We start from the raw sequence: 24,381 nt of genomic DNA, 5'->3' as shown, positions 1-24,381 counted from the left end.
TGGCTTCATTTTAGACAGGTCTCTGGGACAGTTCTCATTAGGCTACGAAGAACACCAAAAACAATCTTGTACTTGAAAGTACCTGAGTATTTTCTTTCCTTTCAAGTCAGCTGCCAGTGCCTGATGCAACCAGTCACTATATAAGAAAACACACCCAAGCTGCTCTAGCAAAATGCTGTGAAAATATCAACATCTGTTCTTAGCAATTAATTCTAAAAATTTGAGCACATGTACTTCTTGAATATTTTATAGGCTAAGATAAATAAATGTGGATGGAAAAAATCCATGTACGGGGTAGGAGTTTAAGAGCAGGGGCAGGAGTAATCGATCAATTCTTCAGTTTTCTGAAGTACACATTCCATTTCCTTGTTTAATAAGTATCAAGAAGCAGCATGTAGTACAGAAGTTTATTAATTCTGTGGATGGCAAGATCACTTGGCTCTTTTAGATGTGAGAGCCTGTAATGGAATCCACTTTTAAAAATGAAGATCTCTATGCCCCTCACTCCCGTTTCCAGGTCTGGGGCATGGACTCCGTATCAAATCTTGTTTTGAGGCTGAGTCTTTGAAGAGAGAGTTCCTACCAGTCGAGCATGAACAGAATTCAGCCAAGCGTGTCACGCCAGGGCTGCTTTGACTTTGGCTTGGCACTGCTGCTATCAGAGCTGCTGTGAGGCTGATTCTTTCCATGCTGTAGCAGAGGGTTGTGGGTAAAGGTCTGTCGTAAAGGACCTGAGGCAAGAGAAAACAAATCTCGATGAACACAGGAAAGGAAGAACCACATCACAGATATTTATCCTGACAGGGTTATTTACCCCTAGCTGCTAGTTCCAACTGATTCTGCATGCGCCGTTCACGCTCCTGTAGCTGATGTGCCAGTTCGGCATTCTTCCACCCTGTGTAAAGAGTAAGACACTTAGTCTTATACCCACCTTTAGACTACTTCCCCCCAGTCCTGTTTCACTGAGGACAGGCCCTTACCTCTTTTGAAGCTTTTTAAGAAACCTTCCCGTGGAAGTAATTTGTTGGAGTCATGCACAACACGCTGGGGGATTTTTAGTATAGTTCGTACGGCTGGAATCCGGAGGCAAGCCACCTGGCCCAGGGAAAACATATTGGAGGAGAGCCAGTACATGAACACTGCCTGGATAAGAAAGAGACCATACTCAGGCGCTGTCATCTGCTATCAGCTTGATGGGAGATGGCTAGGCTCAGTGGAAAGGCTTGGAGCCAGTTCCTAAGCCATTACCTACCGTGGGGAAATGGATAGTTATGGGCAAGACTGCCAGGGGCATCACTCTGATCAGATTTCTCATCCACTGAAGATCAGAACTTTGCATACCAGTCTCAGCACCTAACTGCAAAAAAAAAAAAAAAAAAAAAAGTAGCAAATGCATGTCAATTTTAGAGAATATGGCTCAGATTTCAACCTATCAACTATCTTATGCGGCAAAGAATGACAATTTAGCATAACTACTTTACCTCCACTCCCCACCATGCAGGCCTGGCACTTAACCAACCTGGGCTTACCTCAAGGACACCCCACATTGTAGCAGTGACTACCAGTGGTAATATGTAGGTGGGGTCAGACAGTGTGAGATCCTGGAACCACAGGAGGCCACCTGTCTGTAGGCTGGGCACAGGAAGATTGGCCATTTCTCTCAAGGCAATGAAGAAGGAGATGAAGATCGGGGCCTATTATTACACAGGATAAACAGTGTCAGGATCCTTTAGCAAAAGGGACATTTTCATTACTCCATTACTGAAAACACTATTACCACCACCTGCTTTTTTGGGGTCTAGGGCATGGGAAACAGAGGAGTTTATCTGACTGGTATAGGATAAAATAAGAAAGAAAGAGTTTTTGCTTACCTGAGTCAGAGGTAGAATAAGAGGTCTAAAGAGTTTAACATCATGCTTTTTCTGGTAAAATGTCATTTCCGAGGAGGCCTTGTAAACTGTGAATGAGGGGAAGTTAATGATTGGGCTAATTGTTACATCAGTAGAGGTGACCATCCTTATCACCTGGCCCATAAAATTTCTACCCGACCCTGGCCAGTCACTGGAAACATTAGGCCTTAGAAGCAAGTAGAGCTTTAGAACTTGCCCACCTCTAGCAACTCCTGATTTAGGCCATTCCCCTCCTTCAGCAGAATGTGAGGAAAGTGCAAATGTGGTCCTCTCCTATGCGCATTCTGTGTTTAACTCACACTCAGCCTGGTCTCCTGCCAACTTGGCCTCTCTGATTCGAGTGGAAAACTTCTGGATCTCCGGTAAGTGGTTGTGGATCTTGGCTGCTTCTCGCTGGCCCTTCACGATGAGAGGAAACACCAGGCAGCGGGCAAGGACGGTACCTGGAAAACACATACTAGGACTGGAGTGAAATTAAAGCAGTTCTTCAGTCAGAAGGTTGAAGGTTTTTAGGTCCTCACTGAAAGAGTGTTTCTTATTCTAGTCTTTTCAACACTGTGACTCTTGCTAAATGTCACCCAAAACAAAGGGCAGGGGTGATTTAGTTCTTCCAAGGCTTAGTCCTCTGCTTTGATATCATAAAAATTTAGCATTAACGTCTGTAAACAAATGGCCAAGAATACTGTTTATTTCCTCTAACAAAAGGAGGTGAGAGAAGATACTTTTCCAGCTCAGTGGTTTCTGAACTTTTCTGTTACCAACAGAATCCCTCCACCCTCAACCCTTTTTTTTTTTTTTTTCAGATTTTATTTATTTATTCATGAGAGACACAGAGCGGGAAAGAGAGAGGGAGAAGCAGGCTCCATGCAGGGAGCCCAATGGGGGACTCAATCCCAGGTCTCCCGGATCACGCCCTGGGCTGAAGGTGGCACTAAACCGCTGAGCCACCCGGGCTGCCCTCTACCCTCAACTCTTAGTGTAGCCCCAATATACATAACAGATAAAACTGAACTGCTCTGGGTGAGGGGGTAGTCTGGCTATAGAACTGTTCAGGCTCTGGCCTTTGCTTTTCTCAGAGTTACCATTATAGAACTCTGGGGCTCCCAGGAATGAAGTTTGAAAGCCACTATCCTAGAAATCCCTAAGGTAGGTAGTAATCTGGTGGCTTACTGCTTTAGCTCTTCCCCGTTTCTTTGCTTACACTTCCTATTTCCTGATAATTCCAACAAATATTTACTTAGGTTATACATCTGTAGACCAGCAAGAGGGTCTGAGATGAGAAGAGAGGGTGATGGTGTGTGTGGGGTGTGTGGAATATGGATTTAGGCTTTATCAACATTATGATGGCTGATGTGGGGTGGAAAGAGATGGGAAGCTAAGGATGAAACAGAGGATGCTAGCCCTGAAGGAGTAGACTGAGAACTGGGCAATGGCAATAGAAGTGTTCAGAAAGAGTGGAAGAAAATCAGGGAAGATGATCACAAAAGCCAAGGGATAGATTTCAAGGTTTAAAGTGTTTAACACACACACACACAAAAAAATAAAGTGTTTAACACAGGACTCTAGGCTCAAAGGGATTAAAATGGAGGAGTAGGAACGATCCTGAGCTTCTATCCTCTCAAGAATTTACAAAAATCTACAGCTACATACAGAACTATCTCTGCATAAAGGACTTTAGCAGAACAGATTTTATTTATTTTTTTAGCAGAACAGATTTTATACACCTAAGTATATAAAGAAAAAGTCATCATGAGTTGGGTAGGAGGCACAGACATGATCCAGTCAGGACCCACAACTGGGAGGGATATAACAATCCTAAAGGCTTTCCCTGTGGAACAAAGGGTCCAAGTCCCATACTGAGTTCCCAGCCTTCCCCTGGAAGACAAGCCCCCACTACACCTGGCTTTGAAAACCAATAAGGCTTCTGCCTGTGTCTCTCCCTCTCTGTCTCTGTGTGACTATCATGAATAAATAAATAAAATCTTTAAAAAAAAAAAAAAAAACCACCAATAAGGCTTATACCTGGGAGGTGCAGCACAATCTCACTTGGTGAAGTTTCAGCACAGAGGCAGCAGTTTGAAAAATGTCTGGGCTACACATGAAGGAGATCCACGGACTAACTTTAGGGTATGCACTGGCAGGGCAGGGATCTGTTGGAACATTCTCTGGGGATGGAATAGCTGGCAGGCACCATTTCTAATATTCTCCATCTACTATGCTAGTACCGGTTTGATCAACCCAGCCCCTCTTAAGTGGCTCTCTGCACCCTTCTGCTGTCACACCCAGCAGGTGGTCTCAGCTTACACCACAGCCACCCCACCAAGCAGCCCCTGCCCTGCATATTAGAGCACCTGCAATAGCTGGAGCTCACAGCCACCCAGGAGGCCTGCCCTACCCACCAGTGGAATGCAACTGTCACAGCTGGGCTTCGTAGTCTGTGCTGGGGCCGATTCCCCACACCTGCCCACCCAACAGCAGTAGTAGCTGGGCCTCTTAGGATTGGGGAGGTGGGCAGCCCTGCTTACCAGCAGCATACCTGAAGAAGTTGTGGCTGAGCCTTGCAGGCAGCTGTCAGGGGATAGCCCTGCAAACCACTGAGCCTACACCAACAGTGACCCAGCCATAAGAGGGTACACACGGCCCACACAAAGAACCTGGCTCAGGTGCCCAAGAAGTTTGTGCTACAGCACACCTGCAAAAAGCCACTCCTTTAAGACCAGGAGACAGAACTGATTTAACTAATACAAAGAAACATAGAGAGTTAGGCAAAATGAAGAAACCAGAGAGTATATTCTAAATGAAAGGGTAAGACAAAACCTCAGAAAAAGAACTAAACAAAAGAGATAAGCAATTTACCAAATAAAAAGGTCAAAGTAATGGCCATAAACATACTCACTGAACTCCAAAGAATGAACACAATGAGAACTTCATTTTTTTTTTTTTAAGATTTTATTTATTCGTGAGAGAGAGAGAGAGAGAGACAGAGAGAGAGGCAGAGACATAGGTAGAAGGAGAAGCAGGTTCCATGCAGGAAGCCTGGTGTGGGACTTGATCCCAGAGTCCCGCCCTGAGCCAAAGGCAGATGCTCAACTGCTGAGCCACCTACGCATCCCACAATGAGTTCAACAGAAACTATTAAAAAACCCAATCAGACCTGAAGAATATAGTAGTGGATATAAAAAGTCCACTAGGGATCCCTGGGTGGCGCAGCGGTTTGGCGCCTGCCTTTGGCCCAGGGCGCGATCCTGGAGATCCGGGATCGAATCCCTCGTTGGGCTCCCGGTGCATGGAGCCTGCTTCTCTCTCTGCCTGCTTCTCTCTCTGCCTGTGTCTCTGCCTCTCTCTCTCTCTCTCTGTGACTATCATAAATGAATAAAAAAAAAAAAAAAAAAAAAAGTCCACTAGAGGGAATTAACAGATTGGGTGATACAGAAGAATCAAATCAGTGAAGACAAGGTAGTGGAAACCACCCAATAGGAACAGCAAAAAGAACAAAGAAAAATACTGAGGATCGTTTACCGAGCCTTTGGGACAACATCAGGTGTAACTAATATTGGCATTAAAGGGGTCCCAGGAGAAGAAGAAGAGATAATGGCTGAAAAATTCCCTAACCTGGCAAAGGAAACTGACATTCAAATCCAAAGAGCACAGAGAATCCCAAAAAGCCTGAAGAGACTCATGAATGGATCAAAAACCGCCCCCCAAAACAAAACCCACCTATATGCTGCCTACAAGAGACTCATATATGAGATGTAAAGACACAGACTGAAAGTGATGGACAAAAACATTGTATGGAAATGGAAAACTGGGGGTAGCAATACTTGTATCAGACAAAATAGACTAATAAGAGACAAAAAAGGGCATTACATGATAAAAAAAATCCCAAAAGAACATAACACTTGTAAATATGCACACAATACAGGGGCAGCTAAATACATAATGGAAATGTTAACAGGCAAAAAGGAAGAAACGGACAGCTATATCATAAAGGTAGGGGACTTTAACACTCTATTTACATTAATGGATAGATTGTCCTGACGGCAAATCAGGGAACTTGCTTTAAACCACACATAAGACCAGATGGACTGGGGTGCCTGGGTGGCTTAGTCTGTTAAGTGTTTGTCTTTGACTCAGGTCAGTATCCCAGTGTCCTGGGATAGAAACTCCAGAAGACTGCTTCTCCCTCTGCACCTCCTCATTGCTTGTGCTCTAAATAAATAAATACAATCTTAAGGGGACAAAAAGAAGACCAGATGGACTTAATTGACATACACAAAGCATTCCATCCCCGAACACCAGAATCAAAAGTGCTTGGCTGGCTCAGTTGGGAGAACACGCAACTCTTGATCTTGGAGTTGTGAGCTTGAGCCCCACATTGGGTGTAGAGATTACTAAAAATAAACAGTAGGGGACACCTGGGTGGCTCAGTGGTTTAGCACCACCTTCAGCCCAGGGTGTGATCCTGGAGTCCCGGAATCGAGTCCCGCATTGGGCTCCCTGCATGGAGCCTGCTTCTCCCTCTGCCTGTGTCTCTGCCTCTCTCTCTCATGAATAAATAAAATCTTAGAAAAAAATAGTAAATAAACTTAAAAATTACATTAAACAACAAAACCCCAAAATGGCAGAATATACATTCTTTTCTAGTGCACAACAACATTCTCTAGGATATATCATGTTAGGCCACAAAGCAAGTCTTTTTTTTTTTTTTTTTTAAAGATTTTATTTATTTATTCATGAGTCAGAGAGAGAGAGAGAGAGAGAGAGAGAGAGGCAGAGACACAGGCAGAGGGAGAAGCAGGCTCCATGCAGGGAGCCTGATGTGGGACTTGATCCTGGAACTCCAGGATCAGGGAGGCGCTCAACCAGTGAGCCACCCAGGCATCCCCACAAAGCAAGTCTAGGGATCCCTGGGTGGCGCAGCGGTTTGGCGCCTGCCTTTGGCCCTGGGCGTGATCCTGGAGACCCGGGATCGAATCCCATATCGGGCTCCCGATGCATGGAGCCTGCTTCTCCCTCTGCCTGTGTCTCTGCCTCTCTCTCTCTCTCTCTCTGACTATCATAAGTAAATAAATAAAAATTAAAAAAAAAGAAAAAAAAAAAAACAAAAAAAAACAAAGCAAGTCTAAAACTGAAGACTGAAATCACATCAAGCATCTTTTCCAACCACAATGGGATGGAACTAGAACTCAATGAAAAGAGGGAAAAATGGAAAAACCAAACATGTGAAGGCTAAACAAGTTACTAAAAATCCAATGGGTCAAGGAAGAAATGAAAGAAAAAAAAAAAAAGAAGATAGAAACAATTAGTCCAAAACCTATGGGATGCAGCAAAACCAGCTCAATGAGGGCAGCTTATAGCAGTATAGACCTACTTCAGGAAGCAAGAAAAATCTCAAATAATCTAACCTTACAGCTAACTGAACTAGAAAAAGAACAAAGTCCAAAGTTAGTAGAAGGAAGTAACAAAGATTAAAGCAGAAATAAATGAAATAGACTTATAATGGAGAAAATCAACAAAACTAAGAGAGGGTTTTTTTTTTTTAAAGATGAAACTGATAAAGCTTTAGCCAGACTTGTCAAAATAAATAAGATCATACACAAAAGAATAACCAATACCACAGAAACACAAGGATTGTAAGGCACTACTGTAAACATTATATGCCAACAAATGGGACAACCTAGAACAGATACATTCCTAGAAACATAAGATCTCCCAAGACAAATCAAGAGGAGACAGAAAATCTGAACAGATTACTAGTAATGAAATTGAATGGATTATCAAACTCCCAACAAACAAAAGTCCCAATACCAGACAGCTTCCTAGGTGAATTCTAACAAACATTTAAGAGTTAATACCAATCCTTTTCAAAGTTTTCAACAACAACAACAACAACAAAAAAAAAAAAAAAAAAAAAAAAAAGGAAAAAAGAGGAAGAAAAGCTTTCAAACACATTCTGTAAGGCCAGCACTACCCTAATACCAAAGACATCACAAAAAAAGGAAAATTACAGCCAATATCCCTGAACATACATGTAAAAATCCTCAACAATATATTAGCAAGAATGCATTGAAAGGATCATACATCACAATCAAGTGAGATTCTAGGAATGCAAAGATGGTTCAATATACACAACACTGATACACATTAACAAAAAGGATAAAAATCATCTCAATAGACACAGAAAAACCATCTGATGATAAATTCAAAATCCATTTATGATAAAAAGTCATAGTAAAGAAGGTATAGAGGGAATATACCTCAACGTAATAAAGGCCATATATGACAAACTCTCAGCTAAAATACTGGTGAAAAGCTGAAAGCTTTTGTTCTATGATCAGAGACATGGATGCCCATTCTCACTGCTTTTTTTTTTTTTTAAGATTTTTATTTATTGGGCAGCCCAGGTGGCTCAGTGGTTTAGCGCCACCTTCAGCCCAGGGCCTGATCCTGGAGACCTGGGATCGAGTCCCTGTCGGGCTCCCTGCATGGAGCCTGCTTCTCCCTCTGCCTGTGTCTCTGCCTCTCTCTCTCCATCTGTCTCTTATGAATAAATAAATAAAGTCTTAAAAAAAAAAAGATTTTTATTTATTCATGAAAGACACGCAGAGAGCAGAGACATAGGCAGAGGGAGAAGCAGGCTCCCTGCAAGGAGCCCAATGCAGGACTTGATCCCAGGACTCTGGGATCACAACCTGAGCCAAAGGCATACGCTCAACCACTAAGCCACCCAGGTGTCCCTCTCACTGCTTTTAATTCAACATAGTACAGGTGTACCTTGGGGATGTTGCAGTTTTGGTTCTAGACTACCAAAGCAAAGCGAATACCACAATAAAGTGAGTCAAATGAATTTAATGGTGTCTCAGAACACATAAGTTGTGTTTACACTATATCATAGTTTATTAGGCGCAATAACATTATATCCAAAAACCCATGTATACCTTAATTAAAAAGTACTTTATTGCTAAAACATGCTAACCGTCACTGAATTTTTAGCAATTTGTAATCTTTTTGCTGATGGAGGGTCTTGCCTTGATGTTGATGGCTGATCATGGATCAGGGTGGTGCTACTACAGGCTGGGGTGGCTGTGATAATTTCTTGAAAAAGACAACAATGAAGTCGGCCAAATCAATTGACTCTTCCTTTTATGAATGATTTCTCTGTAGCATGCAATGCTCTTTGATAGCATTTTACCCACAGTAAAACTTCTTTAAAACATTGGAGTCAATCCTTTCAAATTCTGCCACTGCTTTATCAACTAAGTTTGTGTAATATTCCAAATCCTTTGTTATCATTTCAACAGTCTTCATAGCATCTTCACCAGGAGTAAATCCATCTTAAGAAGGTACTTTCTGGGATGCCTGGGTGGCTCAGCGGTTGGGTGCCTCCCTTTGGCCCAGGGCATGATCCTGGAGTCCTAGGATCAAGTCCCACATCAGGCTCCCTGCATGGAGCCTGCTTCTCGCTCTACCTAGGTCTCTGTCTCTCATGAATAAATAAATCTTAAAAAAAAAATCACTTTCTTTGTTCACCCATTAGCAATTCCTTATTCATTCAAGTTTTATGAGACTGCAGCAATTCAGTCACATCTTTAGGGCTCCACTTATAGTTCTCTTGCTATTTCCACTACATCCCTAGTTACTTCCTCTGTGGTCATTCATTAAGATGGAATCAATTTCTTCCAAACTCTTATTAATGTTGATATTTTTGACCTCTTCCCATGAGTCATGAATGTTTTTTATGGCATCTAGGATGGTGAAGCCTTTCCAAAAGCCCAGATATATCAGAGGGATCACTACAGCAGGTTTAGCCTTACAAAATGTACTTCTTAAAAAATAAGACTTGAAATTACTTAAAATTACTCCATGACCCATGGCTGCAGAATAGATGTTGCATCAGTAGACATGAAAACATGAGTCTTAAAAAAAAAAAAAAAAAGAAAATATCAGTCTTCTACATCTCCATCTGAACTCTTAGGTGACCAGATGCATGGTCACCTTTTTTTTCCCCTGAGGACTAGGTCTCAACAGTAGGCTTAAAATATTCAGTCCATGTTCTAATTAGATGTGTTTTTCAGACTTTGCTGTTCTATTTATAGAGCACAAGCAGAGTAGATACAGCAATTTTCAAAATAGGAAATGAGTACTGGCTTCACCTTAAAGTCACCAGTTACATTAACTCCTACCAAGAATCTTGCCTGTCATGACTTCTGTCAAAGTCCTAGACGGCATCTTCTTCCAGTATAAAGCTGTTTTCATCTATGTTGAGAATCTGCTGTTTAGTGTGGTGACCTTCATTAATTCTCTTAGCTAGATCTTCCAGATAACTTGTTGCTTCACCTTGTATTTTGTTATGGAGATGGCTTCTTTTCTTGAGCCTCATGAACTAACCTCCTCTAGTTTCTTTTTTTTTTTAACCTCCTCTAGTTTCTAACTTTTCTGCAGCATCCTTCTCTCTCTCAGCCTTACAGAATTAATGAGGGTGTTGCTTTAGACTAACTAGCCTTTTACTTAAGGGAATGTTGTGACTACTCTGATCTATCCAGAAAACAGAAACTTTCTCCATGTCAGCAATAAGGCTGTTTCATTTTTTATATCTTGTGTTCAAAGGAATAACATTCAATTTCAAGAACTTTTTTTTTGCATTCACAACTTGGCTAACTAGCACAAGAGGCCCAGCTTTTGGCCTAAGATTTCTACATGCCTTCCTCACTAAATTTAATCATTTTTAGTTTTTGATTTAAAGTGAAACATGTAGGGACGCCTGGGTGGCGCAGCGGTTGAGCGTCTGCCTTTGGCCCAGGGCATGATTCTAGGATCCGGGATCAAGTCCCACATCAGGCTCCTTGCAGGGAGCCTGCTTCTCCCTCTGCCTATGTCTCTGCCTCTCTCTCTGTGTCTCTCCTGAATAAATAAATAATTTTTAAAAAATCTTAAAAAAAAAAAAAAAGTGAAACGTGACTATTTCTTTCACTTGAACACTTAGAGGCCACTGTAGGGTTATTAACTGGCCTAATTTCAATACTGTTGTGTCTTGGGGAATAGGGAGTCCTCAGGGGGAATGGCCGGTTGGTGGAATGGTCAGCACACACACATTGACTACATTCACTGTTATATATGGGCGCAGTTTATGACACTCCAAAACGACTGCAATGTATCACAAACACTAAGACAAATATAAATATTGTGAGAATTCCCAAAATGTGACCCAAAGACAGGAAGTGAACAAATGCTGTTGTAAAAATGGCACTGATAGACTTGCATGATGCAGGGTTGCCACAAATCCTCAATATGTAAAAAATGCAAAGCACAATAAAACAAGTTATGCCAGTGCTTGAAGTCCTACCACAGCAATTAGATGAGAAAAGGAAATAAAAAAGCATAAAATTGGGAAAAAGTAAACTGTTACTATTTGCATATGACACATTACTATATAGAGAAAACCCTAAGGACTTCACCTCAAAATGATTGGAATATATTAATTCAGTAAGTTTGCAGGATACAGTAGTATATATAGGGGCACCTGGGTGGCTCTGTGGTTGAGCGTCTGCCCTTCGCTCAGGTCGTGATCCTGGGGTCCTGGGATCGAGTCCCACATCAGGCTCCTGGCAGGGAGCCTGATTCTTCCCCAGCCTGTGTCTCTGCCTCTCTCTCTCTCATGAATAAATAAATAAAATCTTGTTAAAAATATATATAGAAACTCATTGCATTTCTATAGTGAACTATCAGAAAGAGAAATTAAGAAAACAATCCCATCCACAGTTGCATCAAAAAGAATAAAATACCTAGGAATAAATTTAACCAAAGAGGGGAAAGATTTGTATTCTGAAAACTGTTAAGACACTGACTTAAGAAACTAAAGGCAATACAAATAATGGAAAGATGAAACTGTGTTCATGGATTCAAAGAATATTATTAAAGTGTCCATACTACCTGGCTTCCTGTCCAAGATGGCAATGTAGAAGACCCTGAACTCACCTCCTCCATGGACACACCAAATCTACACCTATTTTTTTTTAATTTTTTTTTTTAATTTTTATTTATTTATGATAGTCACAGAGAGAGAGAGAGGCGCAGAGACACAGGCAGAGGGAGAAGCAGGCTCCATGCACCGGGAGCCCGATGTGGGATTCGATCCCGGGTCTCCAGGATCACGCCCTGGGCCAAAGGCAGGCGCCAAACCGCGCCACCCAGGGATCCCAAAATCTACACCTATTTACAGAGCAATTCCTCCTGAAGAACTGAGGGCTAATTGATCATCTTCAGCATAACAAAAGAGACCACAGAGAGAATGGCAGGAGAGATGGACACATGCTAATTAAGGGAACCTCCACAAACTGTGACCTGCAATGGGGAGAGACAACACTGTTTTGCCCTGGGCACAAAAAAAAGCAGTTTAAAAGGACAACTAGCAGTGCCTGGCTAGCTCACTTGGTAGAGTATATGACTCTTGATCTCAGGGTCGTGACATCATTAATAAATAAGTAGGCCACTAAATCACAAAGGAACTGGCTCTAGAACCCTGCCAGGCAGTGGGAGAGCTGCTGGAATTCTCTCCAGCTCTTAGGGGCTAGAGAGCACCACAGTTTACATTCTCCTTCCACCCTGACTGTACATATGGGAGCAGGGCCCAAGGGCCCCAGGGCCCTAGCCCATACCAACCCTGGATGCACTGGGGCACAGAAAGAAAAAAAAAAAAAAAGCTGCAACTTAAAAAGGATCCAGTTGTAGAATTCCATCAAATGGTAGGGTAGCTTTTGAAACTCTCTTTGGGTCGGCGGGTGGGGCTGGTGAGTACCATAGTTTATATTCCCCCTCCACCTTAAATAGCATAGATAAGAGCAGGGTATGTGTATCCTAGCCAGCCTACCTCCTCAGTGAGCCCCAGGATCTTAGCCTACCAAAGCCCAAGCCATCTAATCCAAGGCAGCCCCAGGGTGGCACATGCTAGGACACTCCTGGCCAGTGCTTATTATACCTCCAGCCATATGGTCAAAGTGACATAAGCATGAAGTAGCCTGAAACATCCCAGGCCTGCACCACTTCAGCTCCAGGTGACTTCCTAGGGTAACCCTGGTGCAGAGTGCTCTGGAACCGCTCAGCTCATGCCTGCTTTGGCTCCAGCTACCCTGCCAGAGTGCTCCCTGTATTGGAGTGCCCTAGAACACCCCCCAGCCCCAGCCTGTATCCACTTTAGCTTCAACTGTCCTGCCAGGACAACCTCTGTGTGGAGAACCCTGGCTTGCACTCACTTTAGCTCTGGTCATCCCACCAAGGCAACCCCAGCATGGGAGTGCCACACGACCTCCAGCTCATGCCAGCCACAGCTCTAGCCAGCCAGCCAGTCACCAGCTACACAGTGTACACAGGGGATGACCATACACATGACCATTTCTTCAAGTTTAGCTGTTCTGCCTATTTCATAGAAACAAACACAGAAAGTGAAGCAAAATGAGGTGGCAGAGGAATATCCAACAAATGAAAGAGTAAGACAAAATTTCAGAAAAAGAACTAATGAAATGGGAGATAATCAGTCTACCTGATAAAGAGTTCAAAGTAATAGTCATAAAGATACTCACTGGTCTAGGAGTGGATAAACTTAGCAAGAACTTCAACAAAGAGGGCAACCTGGGTGGCTCAGTGGTTTAGCGCCGCCTTCAGCCCAGGGCCTGATCCTGGAGACCCCGGGATTGAGTCCCACGTCAGGCTCCCTGCATGGAGCCTGCTTCTCCCTCTGCATGTGTATCTGCCCCCCCACCCTATCTCTCATGAATAAATAAATAAAAAATCTTAAAAAAAAAAAGAACTTCAATAGAGATAGAAAATATATACAGCGATCTCAGAAGGAAAGGGGGGGGCAGAAAAATTATTGGGGGGGGGGGAAGCAAACTAAAAACTTCCTTAACATGGGGAAGGAAACACATCCAGATTTAGGAAGCAATGGGAGTTCCAAACAAGATGAAGCCAAGGAGGTCCACCCTGTAACATGTAATAATTAAAATGTCAAAACTAAAGGATTCCAAAAGGAGCATAAAAGAAGCAACTTAGTAACATACAAGAGAAACCCCATGAGGCTATCAGCTGACTTTTCAGGAGCATGATATATTCAATGTACTGAAAGGAAAAAACTTACAGTCAAGAATATTTACCCAGCAAGGTTATCATTCAAAATTGAAGGCAGGATGAAGAATTTCCCAACCAAAAGTCACAGGAGGGGCAGCTCGGGTGGCTCAGCGGTTTATCACCACCTTCAACCCTGGAGACCCAGGACTGAGCCCCACATCAGGCTCCCTGCGAGGAGCCTGCAGATTCTCCCCCTGCCTGTGTCTTTGCCTCTCTGTGTCTCTCATGAATAAATAAATAAAATCTTTAAAAAACAAAAACAACAAAAAGTCACAGGAATTCATCACTAAATTAGCCTTACAAGAAATGTTAGAGATTTCTTTAAGTGGAAAAAATTAAAAAGGCCATAATTAGAATTATGAAAGGAAAAAAAAAAAAAAAACCCAGGAGTAAAAGCAAACACACAGAAATATATTTAAAATGTACATATAAAAACATTATGTATTTATAATCTAATAGCTAATATGTTAAAAAACAAAAATAGTAAAATTATGTCTAAAAATTAGTTCAGGGACACACAAAATTAAAAGATGTAAAATATGACAATATAAACACAAAACATGGAAGGGGAGTAGTGAAAAGGGAAGTTCTTTTAGAATGTGTTTGAACTTGAGTGACCATCAACTTCATGTAGATTACTATATAATTAGAATGTTAAATATCAACTTCATGGTAACCACAAACCCAAAATCTGTATTACTCAAAAAATAAAAAGAAAACCAAGGGAACACTAAAGTCATCAATCACAAACAGAGCAAGAGGAGAAGAAAAGAACAGTGAAAAACTACAAAAACAAACAGAAAATAACAAAATGGTAGTAAGTACATACCTAACACTCATTACTTTATTTTTATTTTTTTATTTATTTTTTAACACTCATTACTTTAGATGTAAGTGGTCTTGATGCTCCAGTCAAAAGACAGAGGGTGGGCAGCCCTGGTGGCTCAGCAGTTTGGCGCCACCTTCAGCCTAGGGCCTGATCCTGGAGACCCGGGATCGAGTCCCCTATCAGGCTCCCTGTATGGAGCCTGCTTCTCCCTCTGCCTGTGTCTCTGCCTCTCTCTCATGAATAAATAAATAAATAAAATATTTAAAACAAAACAAAACAAAAAAACCATAAAAGACAGAGGGTGGTAGAATGGATTAAAAAAAAAAAACCCAAGACCCAACTATATCCTGCCTATAAGACTCACTTTAGACCTAAAGGTACATACAAGCTGAAAGTGAAGAGATGGAAAAAGATGTTTCATGCAAATGTAAATTAAAAAAGCCAGAGTAGGGACACCTGGGTGGCTCAGTGGCTGAGTGTCTGCCTTTGGCTCAGGGCATGATCCTGGGGTCCCAGGATCGAGTCCCACATTGGGCTTCCTGTGTGGAGCCTGCTTCTTCCTCTGCCTATGTCTCTGCCTCTCTCTATATATATCTCTCATGAATAAATAAATGAAATCTTTAAAAAAAATAAATAAAAATAAAAAAGCCAGAGTAGCAATACTTAGATCAGATAAAATACACTTTAAAACAAAGACTAACAGGAGACAAAGAAGGACATTACATAATGAACAGATTAATTAAAAGAGAGGACACAATAAGTGTAAATATCCATCTAATATTGGAACACCTAAATACCTAAAGCAAATATTAACAGACATAAAGGAAGAAATAAACAGTAATACAATAATAGTAGGGGACTTTAACAACCCACTTATATCAACAGATAGATCATCCAGGCAGAAAATCATTAAGGAAACAGTGTCTTTGAACACCACAGATGGGACTTAAAGGATATATACAAAACTTTCCATCAAAAAAACAACAGAATACATTTTTTTTTCAGAATACATATTTTTTAAGTACACATGTAACATTCTTAAGGACAGATCACATTGGACCACAAAAAAAAAAATCTCAATAAATTGAAGAAGACTAGGGCACCTGGGTGGCTCAGTGGTTGAGTGTCTGCCTTTGGTTTAGGGCATGATCCTGGGGTCCTGGGATCGAGTTCTACATAGGGCTCCCTGTAGGGAGCCTGCTTCTTTCTCTGCCTATGTCTTTGCCTCTCTCTGTGTTTCTTATGAATACATAAATTAAACAAACAAATAAATAAATAAATAAAATATTTAAAAAAATAAATTTAAGACAGAGATCATATTATGTATCTTTTCTGACCACAACAGCATGAAACTAGACATCAACTGCCAGAGGAAACTGGAAAAACAAAAACAAACACAAACATGTGGAGGTTAAACAACATGCTACTCAACAACCAATGGGTCAATGAGGAAATCAGAGGAAATTAAAAAATGCTTTGAGACAAGTGAAAATAAAAAGTCTTTGGCACAACAAAAGTAGTTCTAAGAGGGAAATTTATAACACAAGAAACAAGAAAAATCTCAAATAATCTAACCTTACACTTAAATAAACCAGAAAAAGAACAAAGACCAAAATTAGTAGAAAAAAAGAAATAATAAATATCAGAGCAGAAATAACTGAAATGGACACTGAATAAAAACGATAGAAAAGATCAATAAGGGACACCTGGTGGCTCAGTCAGTTGAGTGTCTGCCTTTGGCTCAGGTTGTGATCCCAGGGTCCTGGGATTGAGTCCTGCATCAGACTCCCTGTGGAGAAGGGAGCCTTCTCATGAATAAGTCTTAAAAAAAAAAAAAAAAAATCAATGAAACCAAGAGTTGGTTCTTTGAAAAGATAAGCCAAATTAATAAGCCTTTAGCCAGACCTACCAAGAAGAGGTTCCAAATACATTAAATCGAAAATGAAAGAGAAGTAACAATCATTACAGAAACACAAAGGATTACAAGACATTACTATAAACAATTATATACCAACAAATGGGACAACCTAGAAGTGGATAAATTCCTAGTAACATACAATCTTCCAAAACTGAATCTGGAAGAAACAGAAAATCCTAATAGACCGACTACTAGAATGAAATTGAATGGGCAAACTCCCAACAAACACAAGTCTAAGACCAGACAGCTTCACAAGTGAATTCTACCAAACATTTAAAGAATTAAGGGATGCCTGAGTGGCTCAGCGGTTGACTGCCTGCCTTCAGCTCAGGGCGTGATCCTGGGGCCCAAGATCAAGTCCTGCATTGGGCTCCTTGCAGGGAGCCTGCTTCTCTATGTCTCTCACGAATAAATAGAATCTAAAAAAAAAAAAAAAAAAAAGTTAATACCTATCCTTCTCAAACTATTCCAAAAGATAGGAGGAAGAAAAGCTTCCAAACTCATTCTACAAGGCTAGCATTATCCTGACACCAAAACCAAAGATACTACAGAAAGAGAAAACTATACGGGCCAAAAAATCTGTGATGAACACAGGTGCAAAAAACCCCGCAATTATTACCAAACCTCATTCAAGATTACATTTAAAGGCAGGATGCCTAGGTGGCTCAGCGGTTGAGTGCCACCTGTCTTTGGCCCAGGGCATGATCCTGGGGTTCCAGGATAGAGTCTCGCATTGGGCTCCCTGCATGGGGCCTGCTTCTCTCTCTGTGTCTCTGCCTCTCTGTGTGTCTCTCATGAATAAATAAATCAAAAATCTTAAAAAAAATACATTTAAAAGATTATTCATCCTGATCAAGTGAGATTTATTCTGGTAATGCAAGGATGGTTCAATAGTCACAAACCAATGTGATTTACTACATTAACAAACTGAAAGAAAAACTGTATGATCATCTTTTTAAAAAAGAGATATTATTTGACAGAGAGAGAGAAAGTGAGAGTGAGCTTGCACAAGCAGAGGGAGTGGGAGAAGCAGGTTCCCCGCTGAGCAGAGAGCCCAATGTGGGGCTCAATCCCAGGACCCTGGGATTTTGACCTATGCCAAAGGCAGATACTTAACAGACTGATCCACCCAGGTGCCCCCTAATCACCTTAATAGATGCAGAAAAAGCATTTGACAAAATTCCACATCTGTTCAAGATAAAACTCTCAACAAACTGGATTTAGAGAGAATATACCTTACCATAAGAAAGACCATATATGAAAAACCCAGAGCTAACATCACACTCAATGGTGAAATACTGAGATCAGTAACAAGCCATGTCTACTCATGCCACTTTTATTCAACACAGCACTGGCAGTCCAAACCACAGCAATCAAACAAGAGAAAGAAATAAAATGCATTCAGACCAGTAAGAAAGAAGTAGAACTACTTGCAAAATACATGAAGATATACATAGAAAGCCCTATGGACTCCACTAAAAAACTGATTACAAGTAATAAATGAATTGAGTAAAGCCACAAGATACAAAATTAATATACAGAAATCTCTTGTGTTTCTATGCACTAATTATGAAGTATCAGAAAGATACTTTCTGATACTTGTAAACTCCATTTACAATTGCACCAAAAAGAATAAATATCTAGGGATAAATAACTAAGCAAGTGAAAGACCTGTATTCTGAAAACTAAAAATACTGATAAACTGAAAATGACACAAATAAATGAAAAGATGTACCATGTTCATAGATTGGAAGAATATTGCTAAAAAATGTCCTGTTCACTCTACCCAAAGCAATCTATACATTCAGTGCAATCCCTATCAAAATACCAATAGCATTTTTCAAAGAACTGGAACAAATAATCCTAAAATTTGTATGGAACCACACAAGACCTTGAATACCCCAAATAATTTTAAGAACAAAATTGAAGTTATCACAATCCCAGATTTCAAAATATATTACAAAGCAATAAAGCAGTAATGTACAAAATAGATACATAAGCCAATGGAATGGAACAGAGTCCAGAATAAACCCATACTTATATGGTCAAATAATCTTCGACAATGGTGGCAAGAACGTATAATGGAGAAAAGATGAACCAAACTCTTGAATAAATGGTGTTAAAAGTGGACAGCCACATGCAAACGAATGAAACTTCATCATTTTCTTACACCATATACAAAAATAAAACCAAACTGGATTAAAGATTTCAATGTGAGACCTGAAACCATAAAACTCCTAGAAGAAAATATAGGTAGTAAACTTTTGGACATCAGCCTTAGCAACATATTTGTGGATATGTCTCCCCAGGAAAGGGAAACAAAAGCATAATAAACTACTGAAACTATACCAAAACAAAAAGCTTTTTGCACAGTGGAGGAAACCATCAACCAAACAAAAAGGTAATGTACTGAATGGGAGAAGATACATGCAAATGATAATCAATAAGGGGTTATTATCCCAAAAATAATACAATTAAAAAATGGGCAGAGGACCTGAGTAGACATCTCTCCAAACACAAGTGGATGGCCAACAGACACATGAAAAGGTGCTAAACATTACTAACCATCAGGGAAATGTAAGTCAAACCAAAATGAGGGATCCCTGGGTGGCTCAGCGGTTTAGCGCAAAAAAAAAAAAAAAAAAAACCAAAATGCGGTATCACCTCAACACTTATCAGAATGGCTAGACTCAAAAGACAAGAAATAACAAGTGTTGACAGAGATGTGGAGAAAAGAGAACTCTGGTACACTGCTGGTGGGATTGCAAAGTAGTGTAGCCACTATGGAAAATAGTATGGAAGTTCCTTAAAAAATTAATAGAAGTACCATGATCCAACCATTCCACTGCCGGGTATTTACCCAAAGAAAATGAAAACACTACTTCAAATATATATATGCACTAGGGCACCTGAGAGGCTCAGTCTGCTGAGAGGCTAGCTCTTGGTTTTGACTCCGGTAATAATCTCATGGGTCATGAGACAGAGCCCTGCATCCAGCCCTGCACTCAGTGGGGAGTCTGGAGAGTTTCTACATCTGCCCAGCCCCCTCCCAAACTCATGCACATGCTTGCTCTCACATGCTCTAAAATAAATCTCAAAAAAAACCCAAACCCCCCAAACCAAAAATATATATCCACCCCTAAGTTCACTGCAGCATTATTTATAATAGTGAAGATATGGAAGCAACCTAAGTGTCCAGTGATAGGTGACTGGATAAAGAAGGTGTGGTGTACACCAACACAATAGATTATGCCGCCATAAAAAAGAATATCTTGCCATCTGTGACATGAATGGACTTCTAGGGTATTATGCTATGTGAAATAAGTCAGAAAGAGAAAGACAAACACCGTATAGTTTCACTTATATGCAGAATCTAGAATAACAAAACAGACTCATAGATACAGAGAGAATATTCTGGTTAGGGATCCCTGGGTGACGCAGAGGTTTAGCGCCTGCCTTTGGCCCAGGGCACGATCCTGGAGACCCGGGATCGAATCCCACATCGGGCTCCTGGTGCATGGAGCCTGCTTCTCCCTCTGCCTATGTCTCTGCCTCTCTCTCTGTGTGACTATCATAAATAAAAAAAAAAAAAAAAAAAAAGAATATTCTGGTTGCTAGAGGGGAGAGGGTTGGAGAAGATGGGCAAAACAGGAGGAAATTAAAAGGTACAAACTTCCAGGGGTGCTAGGCTATTGATGGAACATGTGGCTCTTGATCTTGGGGTCATGAGTTCAAGTCCCATACACCCATGTGTGGTCTGGGATCACAACCCTGAGATCAGGAGCTGCACACTCCATCAACTGAACCAGCCAGGTGCCCTGGGATTGCTTAAATAAATAAACTTAAAAAAGGAAAAAAAAAAAAAAAAAAAGGGTACAAACTTTCAGTTACAGATAAAGAAGAACATAGGGATGCAATGTACAACATAGAGAATATAGGTAATTATTATAACTCTATATGGTGACATGGTGATCACTTCCTACTATGTATGTTGAATCACTATGCTATATACCTGGAACATAATATAGACTACACTTCAATAAAATAAACTGGAAAAAAAGTTTAGAAAAGTCAAATGTGAAAATAAGTTTAGCAATGATGTCACTAACCAAATGAGGTGGTATGAGATTTCCAAAAAAACAAAAGTCAGATTGCTGAATGTCAAAGAGTGGAAAGAAGTCTACTGTGTGCAGAAGTCTTTTATTTTATTATTTTTAAAAGATTTTATTTATTTATTTATTTATTCATTCATTCATTCATTCATTCATTCATTCATTCATTCATGCGACACACGGGGGAAACACAGGCAGAGGAGAAGCAGGCTCCCTGCAGGGAGCCCAATGTGAGACTTGATCCCAGGTCTCCAGGATTAGGCCCTGGGCCGAAGGCGGTGCTAAACCGCTGAGCCACCCGGGCTGCTCACAGAATAGTCTTTTAAATAACAGCTATGAAAGAAGAACTAAGGATGAAAAGAAGGGACTTTTCCTTAAGAAATCCATGTTATGCTTGGACGGGTTTATATTTTCAGAATAGTGCAGTAAAAACAGAGAAGCAGAACACAGGGAAAAGGATGATTGCTGGAGTAAGGTGTAGGAAAAACAAAATTTTAAAGTATAGTCTTAGCCCACAAGACTATAATGTGGGCATCTTCCAATTTGAGGGGTTTAAGCACCTGGCCTAATCTTCTGTTGTCCAGCTTCATCACTGTTAACAAGGTTCCTTACTCTAACCCCAAACTCACATTCAATATCTATGTTCGGGACACCTGGGTGGCTCAGTGGTTGAGTGGCTGCCTTTGGCTCTGCCTTTGGCTCAGGGCGTGATCCTCGAGTCCCAGGATCGAGTCCCACATCAGGCTCCCTGTGTGGAGCCTGCTTCTCCCTCTGCCTATGTCTCTGCCTCTCTCCTTCTCTCATGAATAAATAAAATCTTTAAATAAAAAAAAAAAAAAAATCTGGGATCCCTGGGTGGCGCAGCGGTTTGGCGCCTGCCTTTGGCCCAGGGCGCGATCCTGGAGACCTGGGATCGAATCCCACATCGGGCTCCCGGTGCATGGAGCCTGCTTCTCCCTCTGCCTGTGTCTCTGCCTCTCTCTCTCTCTCTGTGACTATCATAAATAAAAAAATAAAAAATAATAAAAAAAATCTATGTGTGTTGAGTCCCAGGTGATTCAGTGGTTTTATAATGACCTTTAGGAAACATAAGTAGAGCATATCTAAGTGTCAAGAGCCTCTATCCCTCATCTGAGGGCCTCATCATCTGCTTTTCTGACCCTAAGCTTCTACACTACAGTTGACCCTTGAACTACATAGGGTTTGAACTGTGGGGGCCCACTTATATGGGGATTTTTCTTTTACAGTACTGTACATGTATTTTCTCTTATAATTTTTTTTTAATTTTTTTTTTATTTATTTATGATAGGCACACAGTGAGAGAGAGAGAGGCAGAGACACGGGCAGAGGGAGAAGCAGGCTCCATGCACCGGGAGCCTGATGTGGGATTCGATCCCGGGTCTCCAGGATCGCGCCCTGGGCCAAAGGCAGGCACCAAACCGCTGCGCCACCCAGGGATCCCCTTTCTCTTATAATTTTAACATTTTCTTTTCTCTAGCTTACTTAATTGTAACAATATAGAATACATGTAACATACAAAACATGTATTGACTGTTTAAGTTACTGAAGAGTTAAAAGTTATAAATGGATTTTCAGTGTTGGTGCCCCTAACCCCCAGGTGGTTCAAGAGTCAACTGCATTCCCTCCATCCACTTACAGAACGGGCTAGCTTTAAAGTTCTACCCCTAGTTTTCCATTTCCTCTACCCTTGATCAGGATGTGTTCCCCTTACATGCAGCGATGGCCCCCCACCAAGGTAGGCCTAGATTAACATGCATAAATTCCAGTAAGTTCTGAATCAGTCCCACTGGGGTGTATGACCCCAGCCCCAGTTCCGCGAAGCTCTGTTCGGCAGCAGCTTGGACTACATCTGCGGTCTCTCCAGAAGCCACCTCTGTTACTGCTGTGGGTGAGGGAGTTGCAGGAATGACAGGAGGGGCCTGAACCTGTGCAAAAGGAAGTCATGTGTAATACTCAGTTGGGGGGACATAGAGAAATCACACATCCCCTAAGATAATAACTAGTATCAGGTTGTTCTACTGACTTTCTACTTCTTGTTCTCCCAGTTAGCCTACAGTGTACAGAGAATTGAAAGCTTGAAAAGGACATTTTATTTTTTCCTCTAGGCAGGAAGATATGTTACTTAGAGTAAGATTTCATGACTTCCGTTCCTAATAGTAAGTTATTTCTTCTATCCGCGTTTTCCAAACTTCAGTCATTTGAGTATCACTGGCACGACTTTGCAGATACTGAAACTATCATAATTTTTATTTAAAACAATTCAGTTTTTAAAACCCAAATATTTACTTGGCCTCACCATTAGAAATATTAATATTCACGAAGTCACTGATATGCAAGTTACAACTTTTCTAATACACACGCACACCTGGAATCACCTCTCCTACACCGTCACTGGCTTGCCACCACGATGGCAAACAATGCTTTGAATATAACGTAAATCTCTCCTGCTGTAGTTTCGATCATTTTCCCACTGACTTGAAAATCTATCCGAAGCAGAGGTGCTACCATTCCGGGGAGCCGTATGAGGTGTGGCCAAGAACTCTGTGCCACATTCCCTAGTTATAGTTAACAGAAAATAAAATCAACAAACGCCATTCCTAACGTCGCAGGGGCGGTTCGCCTCTTACCTGGGCTTCTGCGAACAAGATCACAGAGGTACTGAGGCCCCGGAGGCCAGGAGCCGCGAGGACATAGTGCGGGCGATCGCGGCACCGGCCCGCCGCCAAGAGGAGCCCCGCGGTCGGCGGTTTTCGCGGCCAGGACAAGGGCCCTACGAGGCTGTGGAACTGAGAGGATGAAAGAAGGATGGAGCCCTTTCATCGGGGACAGACGTCGCTCATCATGCTCACTCGCCGCCACGAAGCAGGCAGCCCGCTAGCACAGGTGAAGGGATTCTACTCTCCGCGCGCAGACGGCTGGCCCGGAGGCACGCAATAGGGAGTCGTGGCTCTCGGTTACCGCAGGCCCACCCCGGAGCACAGAGGACGGAGGTCGAGGCTCAAGTTTCCGTGGCAGGGGCGATACGGGACCCACCAACAGGCAACAATACGCGACCCCTGAACGCTCAGGGTCGGGGACGGAACCCTCCCGCGTCCTCAGGCAAGTCGAGGTCAAGAGAGGCAGGTCCCGGCGAGCAGGTCAGCGCCTGCTCATGCTGTTCGTGGCACGGGCTGTCTCGGGCTCGGGCCATGGGGATAGGGCCGCATCCTGGCGCTTAGCCCTGGGGGTTCCTTACCTGACGCCGTGGCTGTAACAGGCGCAGAAGTCCCCGCCGTCCGCACATGAAGCCCAGCGCCATCTTGCCGTGAAGGGGACTTGCGCTCGCGCCTGCGCACTCATAACTTTAACCTCGCGGAAAGAGGCCCTTTTGGAAATGGGCCTGAAGCCAGAGCTGCTGCCGCGGTCAGGTGGTCAAGGAGACTGGAGCTTGGCGGCCATATTTGAAGTGGGTAAGAAGACGCTAAGGGCCCT

At 41.9% G+C, this 24,381-nt stretch overlaps 1 protein-coding gene across 1 annotated transcript; it reads right to left on the bottom strand.

Moving 5' to 3' along the window:
• Positions 1-393: 393 nt before the first annotated feature.
• On the bottom strand, positions 394-24,291 carry OXA1L (OXA1L mitochondrial inner membrane insertase). Its single transcript, XM_072837877.1, has 10 exons — positions 24,146-24,291; positions 23,538-23,696; positions 22,622-22,835; positions 2,210-2,353; positions 1,872-1,957; positions 1,530-1,694; positions 1,253-1,357; positions 981-1,143; positions 815-895; positions 394-731 (listed from the first exon to the last, which is right to left on the bottom strand). Exons 1-10 carry the CDS (start codon positions 24,206-24,208, stop codon positions 604-606), a joined length of 1,308 nt encoding a protein of 435 aa, XP_072693978.1. The 5' UTR covers positions 24,209-24,291; the 3' UTR covers positions 394-603.
• Positions 24,292-24,381: the final 90 nt, after the last annotated feature.

The sequence above is a fragment of the Canis lupus genome, chromosome 9 (assembly GCF_048164855.1).
Source record: "Canis lupus baileyi chromosome 9, mCanLup2.hap1, whole genome shotgun sequence".
Lineage (NCBI taxonomy): Eukaryota > Metazoa > Chordata > Mammalia > Carnivora > Canidae > Canis > Canis lupus.
This window is presented reverse-complemented; position numbering and strand designations above follow the sequence as displayed.